The 19246-nt window shown below is 46.7% G+C and overlaps 1 protein-coding gene across 1 annotated transcript; it reads left to right on the top strand.

The window, feature by feature from the left end:
- Positions 1–653: 653 nt before the first annotated feature.
- Positions 654–18528, top strand: lrrc17 (leucine rich repeat containing 17). The gene is made up of 4 exons (XM_055937259.1): positions 654–1023; positions 7406–8310; positions 15154–15309; positions 17548–18528. Exons 2-4 carry the CDS (start codon positions 7545–7547, stop codon positions 17976–17978), a joined length of 1353 nt encoding a protein of 450 aa, XP_055793234.1. The 5' UTR covers positions 654–1023; positions 7406–7544; the 3' UTR covers positions 17979–18528.
- The last annotated feature ends 718 nt before the right edge of the window (positions 18529–19246 follow it).

The raw sequence follows: 19246 nt of genomic DNA on the forward strand, positions 1-19246 counted from the left end.
TTAGTAATGTTATCGAGAGTGAGAGAGAGAGTGAGAGAGAGAGAGAGAGAGAGAGAGAGAGAGAGAGAGAGAGAGAGAGAGAGAGAGAGAGAGAGAGAGAGAGAGAGAGGGAGGGAGGGAGGGAGGGAGGGAGGGAGGGAGGGAGAGAGAGAGAGAGAGAGAGAGAGAGAGAGAGAGAGAGAGAGAGAGAGAGAGAGAGAGAGAGAGAGAGAGAGAGAGAGAGAGAGAGAGAGAGAGAGAGAGAGAGAGAGAGAGAGAGAGAGTCTGACTATGCCTATCTCTGTGGTCTTGCAGAACACTCCACAACCAATTTTGATGATGGTCGGCGTGTGTGTGTGTGTGTCATATGTTCATTAGCAGCCGACTCATGTTATCCATAAAACGATGCCTGAAGGAGACTGCCAGCCTCCTCTGTTTCTGTTTGGGGCGATATACATGTGGGCTTACACAGTCATACATTCCAACGGGTTGAAGCAGCCAGGTCTGAGTAATCATTAACATTCAGTAGTAATTACCATATCTGTTGTTTGTGAGCTTCTTCCTCCTCCTCTTCTTTCTCCTCCTCCTCTTTCTCCTCCTCCTCTTTCTTCTTTCTCCTCCTCCTCCTCCTCCTCTTCCTCCTCCTCCTCCTCTTCCTCAAACAGCCTGACACTCTATGAGGACAGGACAGACTAGGAGCTGGGCTGGAGGCGGGCCAGTTACTCAACTCTGGAGAAACGGGTTTCTCTCCTCCTCGCCTGCCTGCCTGTCCGTCTGCACAGAACAGAGCAGAGGAGCTGTGTCATGTGTAATTTAATACCAGACGCAGGCTGACTGAGCCTCACTGCACACAGAGAGCCCCCTCACAGCCTGAGAGGCAGGCAGGCAGGAGAGGCAGGCAGGCTAAGCAGGCAGACTTCCAGGGTCCGGCTCAGCCCTCCATGACAGGACAAAGAGCAGGGGATGAGGGACCGACCAGAGCCCTAGTGGAGGACCGACCAGAGCCCTAGTGGACCCATCAACCTCTCCCTTCCCCGTGGCCAGGTACCAGACCCCCCTCTCTCTCTTTCTCTCTGTTCTGTTTCCTCTGTTACAGTAGTACAGTCACAGTGTTGAAGGCAGCCAGTAGCGTAATGGTGATTTACTGTACTAGAATGGGCAGTAGCAGCACTTTCCTAAAGAGAACAGAACAGCACAGAATTCTGCACTGTAAGAGGTTTTAGACATGCCACTGTAAGAGGTTTTAGACATGCCACTGTAAGAGGTTTTAGACATGCCACTGTAAGAGGTTTTAGACATGCCACTGTAAGAGGTTTTAGACATGCCACTGTAAGAGGTTTTAGACATGCCACTGTAAGAGGTTTTAGACATGCCACTGTAAGAGGTTTTAGACATGCCACTGTAAGAGGTTTTAGACATGCCACTGTAAGAGGTTTTAGACATGCCACTGTAAGAGGTTTTAGACATGCCACTGTAAGAGGTTTTAGACATGCCACTGTAAGAAGTTTTAGACATGCCACTGTAAGAGGTTTTAGACATGCCACTGTAAGAAGTTTTAGACATGCCACTGTAAGAGGTTTTAGACATGCCACTGTAAGAGGTTTTAGACATGCCACTGTAAGAGGTTTTAGACATGCATGCTTGCATTCATTGTCTATTGATTATTTTGTCCAGAACATATTGCAATTTAAGCTGTTGCCTTTTTTTCTTAAGTGGAAAACTTTCTCTTGCAAGAAGAGAAGTGTATGTGCTGTTTGTGCACTTGAGGTGTAAATATCTCTGGCCGTGTTCCACCGCAATCACCGCACTCTCTCCCTCTGGGAATGCTGTGAAGAACAGGGCTCTGGTAAACATCCCCTGTCACAGTTTCTTTCTCTAGATAATAACACTGGGTTCAACGCTTCAGGGCACTTTCTGAAACAGCAGTTTTCTGAAACAGGAGCAACTGAGAGGAAGTGCGTTTTAAAGGATCATACTGAAGGTTTTTAAGGATTAGTGCTCAGTGCGGTATGTTTCCGTTGGAATGTTCTCTCTGGGAGTCGGAATCCCACCCTAAAGCCAAGAGGGGATACACCGCATGAAGCACTGCAATCCTAAAGCCAAGAGGGGATACACCGCATGAAGCACTGCAACCCTAAAGCCAAGAGGGGATACACCACATGAAGCACTGCAACCCTAAAGCCAAGAGGGGATACACCACATGAAGCACTGCAACCCTAAAGCCAAGAGGGGATACACCACGTGAAGCACTGCAACCCTGAAGCCAAGAGGGGATACACCACATGAAGCAATGCAACCCTAAAGCCAAGAGGGGATACACCACGTGAAGCACTGCAACCCTGAAGCCAAGAGGGGATACACCACATGAAGCACTACAACCCTAAAGCCAAGAGGGGATACACCACGTGAAGCACTGCAACCCTGAAGCCAAGAGGGGATACACCACGTGAAGCACTGCAACCCTGAAGCCAAGAGGGGATACACCACATGAAGCACTGCGACCCTAAAGCCAAGAGGGGATACACCACATGAAGCACTGCGACCCTAAAGCCAAGAGGGGATACACCACATGAAGCACTGCAACCCTAAAGCCAAGAGGGGATACACCACATGAAGCACTGCAACCCTGAAGCCAAGAGGGGATACACCGCATGAAGCACTGCAACCCTAAAGCCAAGAGGGGATACACCGCATGAAGCACTGCAACCCTAAAGCCAAGAGGGGATACACCGCATGAAGCACTGCAACCCTGAAGCCAAGAGGGGATACACCGCGTGAAGCACTGCAACCCTGAAGCCAAGAGGGGATACACCACGTGAAGCACTGCGACCCTAAAGCCAAGAGGGGATACACCACATGAAGCACTGCATCACTTCATCAGTGAGGGAATCAATTGGCTTGTCTTACTTCTTCTCTTGTCTATGTTTTTAAGCTCCTTCTCTCCCTCTTTTTTCACTTATCTCTGAAAGAGCAAGAATAACATAGAGCTTTCAATGATCCCTGTGATAAATACAATTTCACATGTATTTATTTGATAAACCTTCCCCCTGCCTGCATGCCTGTGAGAGAGTTCCAGTGTTCTAATTAGTGCTCCATGCTGCGTAAGCGTTCTCTGAGGATTGTGCTGTGGGGAACAGATACAGACTCTGTCTGCCTCCCAAATGCCCATAGGGCTCTGGTCAGAAGTAGTGCACTACGTGGGGAATAGGGTGCCATTTGGGACACACTGACTGAACACCTCAGGCAACCTGAAAGGAAACTCAGTCAGATCAGGTCGCGGTCGGGAATGAGTTTGGTTTGGGTGGCAGCAGGGGTCGACTGGGAAATGAAAATAAAAACTCCGGAACAGTCCAGTCCTTGTGTTCTGCACCACTTCTTCTGGACGTTTCCATCCCCAGTGCCCTGTTCTGTGTTAGTGAAGCATTGAGAGACAGGCTGTGTAGGCAGCCACCCTGCGCTGTAGCTTTAAGGCTGTCTGCTGCTATAATGGGGCTGTTCACTGATCCATCCAGGTCCTGCTAGGGGAACTACCTGCAGTGGTTTAGCATTAGAATACCCCACTGGGGGGTTTCACGTGCACAACACGCATCATCCAAGAATTACAGTCTAGAATAGACCAACGACTTGGAGTCTACGTTGAGACAACGTTGTGTGGGGGTTGTGTGTTTGCTGTTCTTTCACATCAACTGAGTTCCTCAGTTCAAGCACTTTGGTTGGACAGCGAGGAACCAACGGCGTACAGTATGCTTTCCGTTGCATCACTACACAGCTCAGCACACACAGCCCAGTCTGCCTCCTATTGGTCAGTGCTGTGTGTGTTGTGTTGAGCTCTGTGTGACCCCAGCTGTCTCTGTTAAATCTATCAGCAGCTTCACATTGGGTTCTCCAGCCCCCGCCGAGCCCCAGCTCTTTAGCTGTACAGTTCATTAGTCTCACTCCCCGCGGCTCTCAGATTGGGTTCTCCAGCCCCCGCCGAGACCCAGCTCTTTAGCTGTACAGTTCATTAGTCTCACTCCCCACGGCTCTCAGATTGGGTTCTCCAGCCCCCGCCGAGACCCAGCTCTTTAGCTGTACAGTTCATTAGTCTCACTCCCCACGGCTCTCAGATTGGGTTCTCCAGCCCCCGCCGAGACCCAGCTCTTTAGCTGTACAGTTCATTAGTCTCACTCCCCACGGCCCTCACATTGGGTTCTCCAGCCCCAGCCGAGACCCAGCTCTTTAGCTGTACAGTTCATTAGTCTCACTCCCCACGGCCCTCAGATTGGGTTCTCCAGCCCCCGCCGAGCCCCAGCTCTTCAGCTGTACAGAGCATTAGTCTCACTCCCCACGGCCCTCACATTGGGTTCTCCAGCCCCCGCCGAGACCCAGCTCTTTAGCTGTACAGTTCATTAGTCTCGTGTCGGCCGGTTCATTCGCCCATTTGCACTTTGACCAGCATGCCTGATGTCTGGCTACTACTCCAGCTAGAGGTAAATAACATCTGTAATTACCACAGGGAATTGGTCTGGGATGGAGGTTGGCCAGTGAATTACAGTGCAGGACATTACTCAGTCCCACTGCTACGTGGTTATACACAGATACTCCCAACACCCAACACATGGGTATGTAAATGTATTGATTATTTACCGGTAATGTAATTTTCCTGCAGAGAACATTCTAGTAGCATGATATTATTGCTTTAAAATACAGTTTGGTTTTTCCCAACAGCTTATCTTTGTAAACCCTGTGTGTGTTGTACTGTATGTGTGTTTATAGTTTTATTTAATGTTGTGTTAGTGTATGTAAGTTGTTTTGTCAGAACCTTTGTTCCCTCTGCTGCTATTGGACCAGGTCTCTCTTGGAAAAGAGATGTAATCTCAATGTCACGTTCCTGACCTGTTTTCCTTTGTTTTGTATTCATTTTAGTTGGTCAGGGCGTGAGTTGGGTGGGTTTGTCTATGTTTGTATTTCTATGTGGGGTTTTGTGTTCGGCCTGGTATGATTCTCAATTAGAGACAGGTGTGTATTGTTTGTCTCTAATTGAGAGTCATACAAAGGCAGCCAGGGTTTCACTGGTGTTTTGTGGGTGTTTGTTCCTGTGTCCTCACAGGACAGTTGAAGGTTAGTCACGTTTGTTGTTTTGTAGTTTGTAGTGTCTTGTTTGCTGTTTTTTCATTAAAAGATGGCTTATTTCCCTCAATCCGCATCTTGGTCCTATCCATGCTCCTCCTCGTCTAAGGGGGAGAACAACATTGACTGCCTTTACACTCAATGAGAAAAACATGTATAAATAAAGGTTAAATAAGAAATTTACAAAAATTGAAGGACGCTTAAACAGAAAAATGTTTTATGAAAGGGAATTTATGAATAAATATTATGAAATGAATTGAAAAGGAACACAGTTCACCTGCACAATAAAAAGTCTTCCAGTTGAACAGTACCGTGTTTCACTGGTGCCTGTGTAACGGATGTGAAATGGCTAGTTAGTTAGCGGGTACGCGCTAGTAGCATTTCAATCAGTTACGTCACTTGCTCTGAGACTTTAAGTAGGGTTGCCCCTTGCTCTGCAAGGGCCGCGGCCTTTGTGGAGCGATGGGTAACGATGCTTCGTGGGCAACCGTTGTTGATGTGTGCAGAGGTTCCCTGGTTCGCGCCCGTGTCGGGGCGAGGGGACGACGTAAAGTTATACTGTTACATTGATGCTGTTGACCCGGATCACTGGTTGCTGCGGAAAAGGAGGAGGTTGAAAGGGGGGTGAGTGTAACGGATGTGAAATGGCTAGCTAGTTAGCGGGTACGCGCTAGTAGCATTTCAATCAGTTACGTCACTTGCTCTGAGACTTTAAGTAGGGTTGCCCCTTGCTCTGCAAGGGCCGCGGCCTTTGTGGAGCGATGGGTAACGATGCTTCGTGGGCGACCGTTGTTGATGTGTGCAGAGGGTCCCTGGTTCGTGCCCGTGTCGGGGCGAGGGGACGGTTTAAAGTTATACTGTTACACCTGAACAGCAGATTAAACTATCACTGGACTGTAAAGTGGTGATTCATCCAGAGAGAGAGAGAGAGAGAGAGAGAGAGAGAGAGAGAGAGAGAGAGAGAGAGAGTGTGAGTGAGTGAGTGAGTGAGTGAGTGCATGATCATTAAGAGCATTCAAGGTACATCATCAACACTAACCTGTAACACCAGTGATAGTAATAAACTCAGCGTAATTCCATTCAGCTACACACAGCCTTCCCTCAGGGTAATTCCATTCAGCTACACACAGCCTTCCCTCAGGGTAATTCCATCCAGCTACACACAGCCTTCCCTCAGGGTAATTCCATCCAGCTACACACAGCCTTCCCTCAGGGTAATTCCATCCAGCTACACACAGCCTTCCCTCAGGGTAATTCCATCCAGCTACACACAGCCTTCCCTCAGGGTAATTCCATTCAGCTACACACAGCCTTCCCTCAGGGTAATTCCATCCAGCTACACACAGCCTTCCCTCAGGGTAATTCCATCCAGCTACACACAGCCTTCCCTCAGGGTAATTCCATCCAGCTACACACAGCCTTCCCTCAGGGTAATTCCATCCAGCTACACACAGCCTTCCCTCAGGGTAATTCCATCCAGCTACACACAGCCTTCCCTCAGGGTAATTCCATCCAGCTACACACAGCCTTCCCTCAGGGTAATTCCATCCAGCTACACACAGCCTTCCCTCAGGGTAATTCCATCCAGCTACACACAGCCTTCCCTCAGGGTAATTCCATCCAGCTACACACAGCCTTCCCTCGGCGTAAGGTAGTTAGGGAGGTCTTTACAGCCGTCATGTTTATCAGAGTATGTTTACAGGAGGGGACGTACACAGACATGTAAACTTCCTCCTCTTTGATGAATGTTCGTGGCCTAGTGTACAGATGAATTACTGTCTGAAGAGAGAGAGAGAGAGAGAGAGAGAGAGCGAGAGAGAGAGAGAGAGAGAGAGAGAGAGAGAGAGAGAGAGAGATACTGTATAAAAGAGCAGACCGACACCAGGTTTTGTGTTAGGAAGAGAGGAACAGAGAGATAGGAGAAGAGAGGAGAGGAACAGAGAGAAAGGAGAAGGGAGGAGAGGAACTGAGAGAAAGGAGAAGGGAGGAGAGAAACAGAGAGATAGAAGGGAGGAGAGAAACAGAGAGATAGGAGAAGGGAGAAACAGAGAGATAGGAGAAGGGAGGAGAGGAACAGAGAGATAGGAGAAGGGAGGAGAGGAGAGATAGAAGACTGAGGAACAAAGGAAATAGGGCACTGTTCCATGACCGTGTTTTAACTATCTCTCTGTTTGATAGACTATCATATAACATGCTTTATGTCTGTTTCTCTCCATCATTCTTCCTCTCCCTCCCTTTCTTCCTCTCTATCCCTTCCTATCCCTTTCCTCCCGAACAATGAACTCTCCACTTAACTCTCTCTCTCTCTCACACACAGCTGTAACCAGCCTTCCCTGGCACCAGCAGAAACCCAAGGCCATCTCTGATTGCACAAGGCCATCCCTCTCCCCCTCCCTCCCTCTTCTTCCAGTCTTGCCGCTCCCCCGTCTCCCAGTGGTAGCGTTGGGTCTCCCAGGATGCGGCTGCTCAGCGCTCTGCTGCTCCTCCTGCTCCTCAGGTCCGCTGAGCCCAGGAAGGGTGGACGGAACAGAGAGCGGGGCAGGGCCCGGGGTAAAGGCAGGGCCAATGCTGTCAAACGCCAAACCTCTGAATGCAAGGAATACATGGAGGCCGGAGAGAAATACCTGGACTGTCAGGACCGCCAGCTGACCGGGGTGCAACAGCACTGGCCTGAAGACATCCACCACCTCCTGCTGGCCCGCAACAAGATCCAGGTGCTCAGAGACAACACCTTCTCCCAGTTCAAGAACCTAAAGAGTCTGGATCTACAACAGAATGAGCTCTACATGGTGGAGGAGGAGGCGTTCGCAGGGCTGGGACAGCTCACTACTCTGCTTCTTCAGCACAACCAGATGAAGACAGCTTCTGAGGAGCACCTGCTGCCCTTGCCAAGCCTCCGTTACCTGCGTCTCTATGACAACCCCTGGGACTGCCGGTGCTCGCTGGATAGCCTGGTCAGGACCCTGCAGGTGCCCAGCAACCGTAACCTAGGGAACTACGCCAAGTGTTCGGAGCCGGACGCGCTGAGAGGTCAGAAGCTGAAGAAGATGAGGCCGGAGCTGCTGTGTCTTGAGGATGGGGAGGGCCAGCAACCAGGGCAGAAACCTCAGCAGGGGCAGGGTAGTCTGCCCAAACCACCTCCCATCAAGAAGCACCCTGATGCCAACTCCTTGTGCCACACCTACATGTTCCCCAAACCCATGCTGGACTGCAAGAGCAAAGGTAAGCTATGAGCCAACCAAGCTTGTCAATGAAGTGTTGTATTCTGGTCTTTCAGAGTACTGGAGTCAGTTATTAGGGTTCTCAGGGCCATGGGTTCATGGACCCAGATGAATCTCTACTGAAACAGCTCCTTAGTCCAGGATTAGGACTAGTGTGGGTCAGGGAAACCGGCCCTATGTGTACGAGTCACATGTCCATCTGAAATATCTGGCCATTGTTCACTGCACATGATTGTTGTGAGGCCTTTTGCAACCGTGTGGAGGAGAGGCTGGCTGCTGGATACTCTAGAGCTGTGGTTGATAATGACTACTTTCTAAATGTGTTCTCTATAATTTTCCTGAATCAGAATGTGGTAGGAAACGGCTGTAAACCGAGAGGCCTTAGAGTGACGGCTTGCAGCGTGGAAACCGTGGAAACCATCATGTAACATTAGACACAAAGGGACCAAGGGAAAATATGGAGTCTCATTTCTGTCTCCCGTCCAGACTCTCACATCTGGTGCCGTTTCTGTGCAACTATGTATAACTGCCACATTAAAACTGCTATCAGGACTATAACTTGTAGATTAGGTTTCAATATCGTGTTTCACATAGTCGTCAGGCCCAGAGCAATGGGACTGACTACAAATCCTGCATGGAGTCCATGCTGTGTAATACAACATGAATAGTCCCTTCATATTGATTTAGTATAGACGTGGCAGTATGGTCATGAATAGTCCCTTCATATTGATTTAGTATAGACGTGGCAGTATGGTCATGAATAGTCCCTTCATATTGATTTAGTATAGACGTGGCAGTATGGTCATGAATAGTCCCTTCATATTGATTTAGTATAGACGTGGCAGTATGGTCATGAATAGTCCCTTCATATTGATTTAGTATAGACGTGGCAGTATGGTCATGAATAGTCCCTTCATATTGATTTAGTATAGACGTGGCAGTATGGTCATGAATAGTCCCTTCATATTGATTTAGTATAGACGTGGCAGTATGGTCATGAATAGTCCCTTCATATTGATTTAGTATAGACGTGGCAGTATGGTCATGAATAGTCCCTTCATATTGATTTAGTATAGACGTGGCAGTATGGTCATGAATAGTCCCTTCATATTGATTTAGTATAGACGTGGCAGTATAGTCATGAATAGTCCCTTCACATTGATTTAGTATAGACGTGGCAGTATGGTCATGAATAGTCCCTTCACATTGATTTAGTATAGACGTGGCAGTATAGTCATGAATAGTCCCTTCATATTGATTTAGTATAGACATGGCAGTATGGTCATGAATAGTCCCTTCATATTGATTTAGTATAGACGTGGCAGTATAGTCATGAATAGTCCCTTCATATTGATTTAGTATAGACGTGGCAGTATGGTCATGAATAGTTCCTTCATATTGATTTAGTATAGATGTGGCAGTATGGTCATGAATAGTCCCTTCATATTGATTTAGTATAGACGTGGCAGTATAGTCATGAATAGTCCCTTCATATTGATTTAGTATAGACGTGGCAGTATAGTCATGAATAGTCCCTTCATATTGATTTAGTATAGACGTGGCAGTATAGTCATGAATAGTCCCTTCATATTGATTTAGTATAGACGTGGCAGTATGGTCATGAATAGTCCCTTCATATTGATTTAGTATAGACGTGGCAGTATGGTCATGAATAGTCCCTTCATATTGATGTAGTATAGACGTGGCAGTATGGTCATGAATAGTCCCTTCATATTGATTTAGTATAGACGTGGCAGTATGGTCATGAATAGTCCCTTCATATTGATTTAGTATAGACGTGGCAGTATAGTCATGAATAGTCCCTTCATATTGATTTAGTATAGACGTGGCAGTATGGTCATGAATAGTCCCTTCATATGGATTTAATGTGGAAGTGGCAGCACTCTGATGTATTGTTCTACTGTTCATTTATGAAATGTCACAGTGAACTGGCCCTTTGATCAAGATGATGAATGACAGTCATATAATGATATACTGTCCCTATCCTGTCCCCAGAAAGCCATTTGTCAGAGTGCAATTAAACGTGCAAGAAGCAGCAACACTGGTCTCTCTATTCTACTGTGGCTATATAAAATATCCCCATGTTCAGCTGGAGGAAACTATTCCCCTTCCCCTCTGGAAAGGTTTTCAATCAGTCCTTTATCTGAACCTCACTAGATCATCTCACTGGTCTGTCTCCCTCCCTCCCTCCCTCATCTCTCTATCTCTCTATCTCTCTCTCTCTCCCTCTCTCTCTCTCTCTCTCTCCCTCTCTCTCTCTCTCTCTCTCCCGCTCTCTCTCAATCCCTCTCTCATCTGTGAATTCAGAGCCTTAATATACTGTAACTAATAACTGACCAGAGGTCGTTACACTGGAAACAAAGTCTCATTTGTAAACACTGGAAATGTCCCTACATACACTACCGAACTGTGCGCGAGCAAGACAGAATGTATCCAATCACAAATAAATCCTCTCTGTGATACATACATTATATATGAGAGAATATGTCAGACTGCGTGTACTTTATAGATAAATGTTGTCCAGACCTCATAGTCAGATACTGAGAAAAACCTTTCCAAACAAGTCATAAGCCTAAAAGATGACGCCTGGTTTAGTCCTGCTCTATCGCTAGCAGAACAGTTGAGTCAGCATATGGAGAGTTGGCCTGCTTGTCATCTCTGTAAAGCCTAACCTCCTTTTCTGACATTATATCATGGTTTCTTGGAGTTCCTGTAATCGATGGTCGGGTGTTTTGTCAGCTGACACATTCTGGGGGAGTTGTGATGTGTAGCAGAGAGGGAGTCATATTCTGTTGGTAGTCTCCTCTCCTCCACAAAATAGAAAAGGTTTCTCTCAGTATCTGACTATGAGGTCTGGACAACATTTATCTATAAAGTACATGCAGTTGGACAAATGTGTGTAACGACCTCTGGTAAGTAATTAGTGAGACAGTATATTATTATCAGATCCCTGGAGCCACGATGAGAAAAGGCTCTGAATTCACTGGAACTCACAGATGAGAGATGGATGGAGAGAGAGTGGGAGAAACAGAGAAAGAGAGAGAGAGGGAGAGAGGGAGAGAGAGTGGAAAGAGAGAGATGAGGGAGAGAGCGGGGGAGAGAGAGATGAGGGAGAGACAGAGCTGGAGAGAGAGAGAGAGCGAGATAGATTGGGGAGGCAGGTAGCCTAGTGGTTAGAGCGCTGGGACAATAACCAAAAGGTTGCTGGATTGAATCCCTGAGCTGACAAGGTAAAAATATGTCTTTCTGCCCCTGAACAAGGCAGTTAACACACTGTCATTGTAGGTCGTCATAAGAGTTAAATATAGGTTAAAAAAATATATAATTAAAAACAACATGATGAGTCATATTCTGCTGGTAGTCTCCTCTCCTCCACAGCATGATGAGTCATATTCTGCTGGTAGTCTCCTCTCCTCCACAGCATGATGAGTCATATTCTGCTGGTAGTCTCCTCTCCTCCACAGCATGATGGGTAATATTCTGCTGGTAGTCTCCTCTCCTCCACAGCATGATGGGTAATATTCTACTGGTAGTCTCCTCTCCTCCACAGCATGATGGGTAATATTCTGCTGGTAGTCTCCTCTCCTCCACAGCATGATGGGTAATATTCTGCTGGTAGTCTCCTCTCCTCCACAGCATGATGGGTAATATTCTGCTGGTAGTCTCCTCTCCTCCACAGCATGATGGGTAATATTCTGCTGGTAGTCTCCTCTCCTCCACAGCATGATGGGTAATATTCTGCTGGTAGTCTCCTCTCCTCCACAACATGATGGGCAATATTCTGCTGGTAGTCTCCTCTCCTCCACAGCATGATGAGTCATATTCTGCTGGTAGTCTCCTCTCCTCCACAGCATGATGGGTAATATTCTGCTGGTAGTCTCCTCTCCTCCACAGCATGATGAGTCATATTCTGCTTGTAGTCTCCTCTCATCCAGAGCATGATGGGTAATATTCTGCTGGTAGTCTCCTCTCCTCCACAGCATGATGAGTCATATTCTGCTTGTAGTCTCCTCTCCTCCACAGCATGATGAGTCATATTCTGCTTGTAGTCTCCTCTCATCCAGAGCATGATGGGTAATATTCTGCTGGTAGTCTCCTCTCCTCCACAGTAGCGTTGATTGTCCTTGATATACAGGCATGTTTGGCACCTGACTCTGTAAAAGCAGCACTGTGCATTTACAATCTAAATAAATGACTGTATAGGTTTAGTTTCCTGCTGTCTGTAAACAACATGTGATTTTAATAAACTATATCAGGGATGGGCAACTGGCCGCCACCCCCCTTTTGTTGGCCCGCGGGAACATTTCTAAACACATTTCATATCAACTTCCTGTTGAGAGTTAGAATAGTGGTTGTGCATCAGCAGTTGTTCTGTTGTCAGTCACTGACAGCTTCAGTTTTTAGATTGGCAAGTTAGTCTAGCGGCCAGCCATCTAAACGTCTAGTAAACATGGTCAAACTGCAGACCGGTGGGCCTCCATTGATTTGTCACTCTCACTCAGATATCATCTTAAAAACTGCAAACATTTCTCTACACCCCGTGGCAAAATGAGTACAATTGCATGGGATTTGTTATAAAATTGCTAAATCTTCTCTCATGACAAAATGTTGCTTAGGGCCCCCAAAAGGCTAGGGCCGGCTCTGACTGCATGAGTGAGTATGGATATAGGGCCGGCTCTGACTGCATGAGTGGGTATGGATATAGGGCCGGCTCTGACTGTATGAGTGGGTATGGATATAGGGCCGGCTCTGACTGTATGAGTGGGTATGGATATAGGGCCGGCTCTGACTGTATGAGTGGGTATGGATATAGGGCCGGCTCTGACTGTATGAGTGGGTATGGATATAGGGCCGGCTCTGACTGTATGAGTGGGTATGGATATAGGGCCGGCTCTGACTGTATGAGTGGGTATGGATATAGGGCCGGCTCTGACTGTATGAGTGGGTATGGATATAGGGCCGGCTCTGACTGTATGAGTGGGTATGGATATAGGGCCGGCTCTGACTGTATGAGTGGGTATGGATATAGGGCCGGCTCTGACTGTATGAGTGGGTATGGATATAGGGCCGGCTCTGACTGTATGAGTGGGTATGGATATAGGGCCGGCTCTGACTGTATGAGTGGGTATGGATATAGGGTCGGCTCTGACTGTATGAGTGGGTATGGATAGAGGGCCGGCTCTGACTGTATGAGTGGGTATGGATATAGGGCCGGCTCTGACTGTATGAGTGGGTATGGATATAGGGCCGGCTCTGACTGTATGAGTGGGTATGGATATAGGGCCGGCTCTGACTGTATGAGTGGGTATGGATAGAGGGCCGGCTCTGACTGTATGAGTGGGTATGGATATAGGGTCGGCTCTGACTGTATGAGTGGGTATGGATATAAGGCCGGCTCTGACTGTATGAGTGGGTATGGATATAGGGCCGGCTCTGACTGCATGAGTGGGTATGGATATAGGGCCGGCTCTGACTGCATGAGTGGGTATGGATATAGGGCCGGCTCTGACTGCATGAGTGGGTATGGATATAAGGCCGGCTCTGACTGTGGCCCCTCATGATGAGGTCAGATTCTTTCTGAAAACTGTTATGTCTGAACGACCTTGACTTCTCCCAACATCCATCTGCATGTTTCCCACTCACTGCTGTAGTCTGAACTAAAGCATATCACAGGTGTTGTGAGGCAGGGGTTTGATAGATAGGGGAAAGAGGGAACATCTCTTCATGCGTCCCAAATGGCACCCTATTTCCTACATAGTGCACTACTTTTAACCAGAGCCCTACCATGGCCCATAGGGATATGGACAAAAGTAGTGTACTATATAGTGAATAGGGTGTCATTGAGAACACTCTCTGTGGTTGTGAATGCTCCAGCAGCAGCACCCTCATCTACAAGCCATGGAGCGCTAATCTCCTTTCCTTACAGTGGAGGATGATGGATGTCCTATGCTGTTATGATATTAGAGCAGCTGTCTGTCGTTAAGGTCTGTGATAGTTCCTTCAGCTGAAAGATGAATAAACCGTGCTCAGGATGTGGCCTACTGGAAGCAGTCCAAGATTGTACATGGACTTTGACAAACGCAGAAAGGTCCAGTGTCATTCATGAAATAAAAAATGAAGGTTTTCCACCCCACCACAGCTAGGTTCATTCTCAGCTAAGCGTTTTAGTTTTAGAGCCAACTCCTTCCATTGTGAACATGACTTAGAAAACCGGTTCCAAAGACATCATTCATTATGAATTGTTGATGGAAGTTGTATGCATTTTAGGGACCACCTACTTAGTCTTCGTGTCTTAGTCTTTATTTTAAACTCTAGATTGAGAACAATGGCTCTTGCAGAAGTTTTCCTTCTATGGTAAAGGCTGCTGGCGATCACAAAAAAAGACAGAAGCTCTCTCAGAGACCTTTTAAGCCTGTGGGAAACCCTGTTGCATACGTTAACCTTCATGTTTCATACCCTTCAAAGGCTAAGGTCAACCCAGAGTGCTGTGAATAACAGTCCTGCTTGGCACAGACATACAACATGGCTACAGAGTGACAATAGAAAGGGGAGGCCATCTTGATATTCTCAGGGCACACTCGGAATTCACATATGTAGGAATCCAAATTTCAGTCACTCTGGCGATCAACAAGTTTGCATTGGGTTGAAATAATACCTTATGTCCCGAAGTTCCTTGTGTGTCCGCTTATGTTTTTGTTCATGTTTTCATGCGGTATGATAGCTAGCTGATTCGGTCATTGTAAACATGTCTGGTTAAGCCATTAACCTCTCACTGACCTCCATATTCTCTCTCTCTTTCTCCCCCCCCCCTCACTCCCTCCAGAACTGAAGAACATACCCTCAAGTCTCCCGTCAGACATTGTGAGGATGGACTTGTCCAGTAACAGCATCACTCAGCTCCGGCCCAATGAGTTTGTTGCTGCCAGGGACCTGAAGCTTCTCAACCTCAGCAGTAACAGTCTGGATCAGATCGACACAGGTGAGGAGAGACCATACACTTCCTTCAAACAGCACAATCATTATGGATGTGTGCCAAGTCCTGCTGCACAGAGGATCCGATCTCACAACACCTGAAGAAGTATTTCATAAGATAAAGCAATCTGAGACATATATGCTTTATTTTATTATTTTTTTGCTTTGTGACTTACAGTAGTGAGTGCATACACTTCCTTACTGGTCCCACATTGTAATCGAGCCCACACTGGAACTTCAAAGAAAGAGGTCAAAAGAGGAATCGGAGGAGAACCTTGACCTTGAGTCCGTTCATCACAAAATGGAGGCATGGCTTTATTTCCTCCTGAAATAGAATCGTTAGAATCCCTGGAGTAATGCCATACCAGTACTTTATATACCATACCAGTACTTTATATACCATACCAGTACTTTAAATACCATACCAGTACTTTATATACCATACCAGTTCTTTATATACCATACCAGTACTTTATATACCATACCAGTACTTTAAATACCATACCAGTACTTTATATACCATACCAGTACTTTATATACCATACCAGTACTTTAAATACCATACCAGTACTTTATATACCATACCAGTACTTTAAATACCATACCAGTACTTTATATACCATACCAGTACTTTATATACCATACCAGTACTTTATATACCATACCAGTACTTTATATACCATACCAGTACTTTAAATACCATACCAGTACTTTATATACCATACCAGTACTTTATATACCATACCAGTACTTTAAATACCATACCAGTACTTTATATACCATACCAGTACTTTATATACCATACCAGTACTTTAAATACCATACCATTACTTTATATACCATACCAGTACTTTATATACCATACCAGTACTTTATATACCATACCAATACTTTATATACCATACCAGTACTTTATATACCATACCAGTACTGTATATACCATACCAGGCAGCGTTGAGTTTGGATCAATTCCACACATAGATAAAACCCTTAACGCTCATTAGCTTCTCACACGGTTAAATCTGACTTAAAGGAGCCTACAATGCCATTAACATGCTCCACCTCGTTTGTAGAACTAACACGGCTCTCTATTTGCCCAGGAATCACTACACTACCTTCTAGTTCTGTTATGTTTGAGAACTGGAAAAAAACACTGTCTCATTATTCCTAGGCTCACAAGAACTGGTCACATAGCCAGGAAGCTTTGCCACGGAAGGAAAATAGTTCCCTTATCATTAATTATTGCAGAACATATGCAAACAATTGACATTAGAGTATTTCCCTGAGTTGTTAAAAAGTTATTAATGGTGGTTAATTCCGACCAACTATGACAACCAGTACTGTACACACACAGTCATTAACTACTGTGATCAAGGAGAACGAAATTAAATAGCCTGTTATCGATAAAAAGCCAATCCGTTCTGGACAGAGAAAGCAACTGCAAATTGAACACAATTCTCATTAAGTATTCACAAAATGCTCCCTCAGTTTTCTCAGGGACTGTGAGAAGCTAAGCTCTGTAGCAAGCCCAAACTGGTTTAAAAAATAGACCAGAATTGTCGTCTCATTGAGTTGCACAAACAAACCAGTAGAAACCGGACAGTAATTCTCATGAGTATGATAAGAGCGTAATCTGAGTGGGTTTGTGGGAGTGGGAACAGGAGGGTCACTCTGTAGACAGTGCTAAATACAGTAGGCCTATCTATCTTTATGGTGCTAGCTTGCACTGCCACCATTACTCAGGGCTACACTGCAGGACACACATCTTAAAGATGTCTGCTAGCCTTTAGGCACATCGTAGGCACATCAACAGGCTAACTTCAGCTTGAATTAGAGCTGAGACTAGGTGATGGGGAGAGCACTGGTCAAAGTTAATATCAGCGTGTGTTTGAAGACGAGGTGCTGAAAAGGCAGTCGGAAATTAGCTATGGAAGCTGTTACTCTTTCTCGTGTTACAGTGGAACATTAGTTCCCGGTTATAATTCAGTATTTATGTCCATTAGTGGACATTACTTCCACTGAAACTTTCCGCTGAGTGCTACTGTATGAGATGAATTGAAGTAGCAATTGACCTCTAACCCCAACGTCCTCTCTCCCTTGTCCCCCCTCTTCAGCCTCATCCACTGGGCTCCTGTACCTGTCCAGTAGGAATTTCTTCCACTGAGACTTGTGCTATAAGATTAATTGAAATGTCCTGTCCCTCTAACTAACCCTTACCATCCTGCATTTCTCCCCCTCTCCATAGCTGCGTTTGCGGGCCTCCTGTACCTGCGAGAGCTGGACCTGTCCAACAACAGCCTGCACTACTTCCAGTACGGAGTGTTGGAGGACCTGTACTTCCTCAGGATGCTGAATCTAGGGGATAACCCCTGGGTCTGTGACTACAACATCCACTACCTGATCTACTGGCTGAAGCATCACCCCGGGGTGGCCTACTCTGGCCTCATCTGCACCGAGCCTCGGGAGTTCAGGGGCTGGCCCGTGGAGAATTATGTCAAGACCTACAACGGAGAGTGTCCCAAGGATAAGGATCCACAGCCAGGGAAAGGTGATACAGGACAGGGACAGACGGCTCAGGAGCTAATGGCCGAGAAAGAGGAGGCGGAGATGGAGCTGCTGCCGAAGCCTCTGAGAGACCCCAGACCAAAGAAATATGAGGTCACCAGGTTGACTTAATAGGACAGAGTTGGAAATTAGAAGAGAACTGTTGTTGATGTTTTATATTATCGCAGAACATTCCAATTCAGTCTGTATCAGATTTTTTTTTTACTTTCGAATTCCCACCAGCATGACCAATGCAGGACAGTTGGATTCCCACCAGCATGACCAATGCAGGACAGTTGGATTCCCACTAGCATAACCAATGCAGGACAGTTGGATTCCCACCAGCATAACCAATGCAGGACAGTTGGATTCCCACCAGCATAACCAATGCAGGACAGTTGGATTCCCACCAGCATAACCAATGCAGGACAGTTGGATTCCCACCAGCATAACCAATGCAGGACAGTTGGATTCCCACCAGCATGACCAATGCAGGACAGTTGGATTCCCACCAGCATGACCAATGCAGGACAGTTGAATTCCCACCAGCATAACCAATGCAGGACAGTTGGATTCCCACCAGCATAACCAATGCAGGACAGTTGGATTCCCACCAGCATGACCAATGCAGGACAGTTGGATTCCCACCAGCATAACCAATGCAGGACAGTTGGATTCCCACCAGCATGNAGCATAACCAATGCAGGACAGTTGGATTCCCACCAGCATAACCAATGCAGGACAGTTGGATTCCCACCAGCATAACCAATGCAGGACAGTTGGATTCCCACCAGCATGACCAATGCAGGACAGTTGGATTCCCACTAGCATAACCAATGCAGGACAGTTGGATTCCCACCAGCATAACCAATGCAGGACAGTTGGATTCCCACCAGCATAACCAATGCAGGACAGTTGGATTCCCACCAGCATGACCAATGCAGGACAGTTGGATTCCCACCAGCATAACCAATGCAGGACAGTTGGATTCCCACCAGCATAACCAATGCAGGACAGTTGGATTCCCACCAGCATGACCAATGCAGGACAGTTGGATTCCCACCAGCATAACCAATGTTGTCCCATCGCTGCAACTCCTGTACGGACTAGGGAGAAGTGAAGGTCGAGAGCCATGCATCTTCTGAAGCACCAATATGTCAGCGGAAACATACAGCTGGTGACCGAAGTCAACATGCATGCGCACAGCCACCACAAGGAGTCACTAGAGCGCAATCGGACAAGGACATCCCAGCCGGCCAAACCTTCCCTAACCCAGACAATTGTGCGCCGCCTCATGGTCGTGGCCGGCTGCCACACAGCCCGGGATTGAACCCAGATCTGTATTGACTCCTCTAGCACTGTGATGCAGTGCCTTAGACCGCTGCGCCACTCGGGAGGCC

The sequence above is a fragment of the Salvelinus fontinalis genome, chromosome 11 (genome assembly GCF_029448725.1).
Source record: "Salvelinus fontinalis isolate EN_2023a chromosome 11, ASM2944872v1, whole genome shotgun sequence".
In the NCBI taxonomy this organism is placed as follows: Eukaryota; Metazoa; Chordata; class Actinopteri; order Salmoniformes; family Salmonidae; genus Salvelinus; species Salvelinus fontinalis.

What these genes read in the sequence shown, in the direction of transcription:
- lrrc17 (XM_055937259.1), top strand. Translation starts at nt 7,545, where the DNA reads ATGCGGCTGCTCAGCGCTCTGCTGCTCCTCCTGCTCCTCAGGTCCGCT. An exon ending in GCTGGACTGCAAGAGCAAAG is followed by an intron (nt 8,311 to 15,153) that starts GTAAGCTATGAG and finishes CACTCCCTCCAG; the next exon opens with AACTGAAGAACATACCCTCA. An exon ending in TCTGGATCAGATCGACACAG is followed by an intron (nt 15,310 to 17,547) that starts GTGAGGAGAGAC and finishes CCCTCTCCATAG; the next exon opens with CTGCGTTTGCGGGCCTCCTG.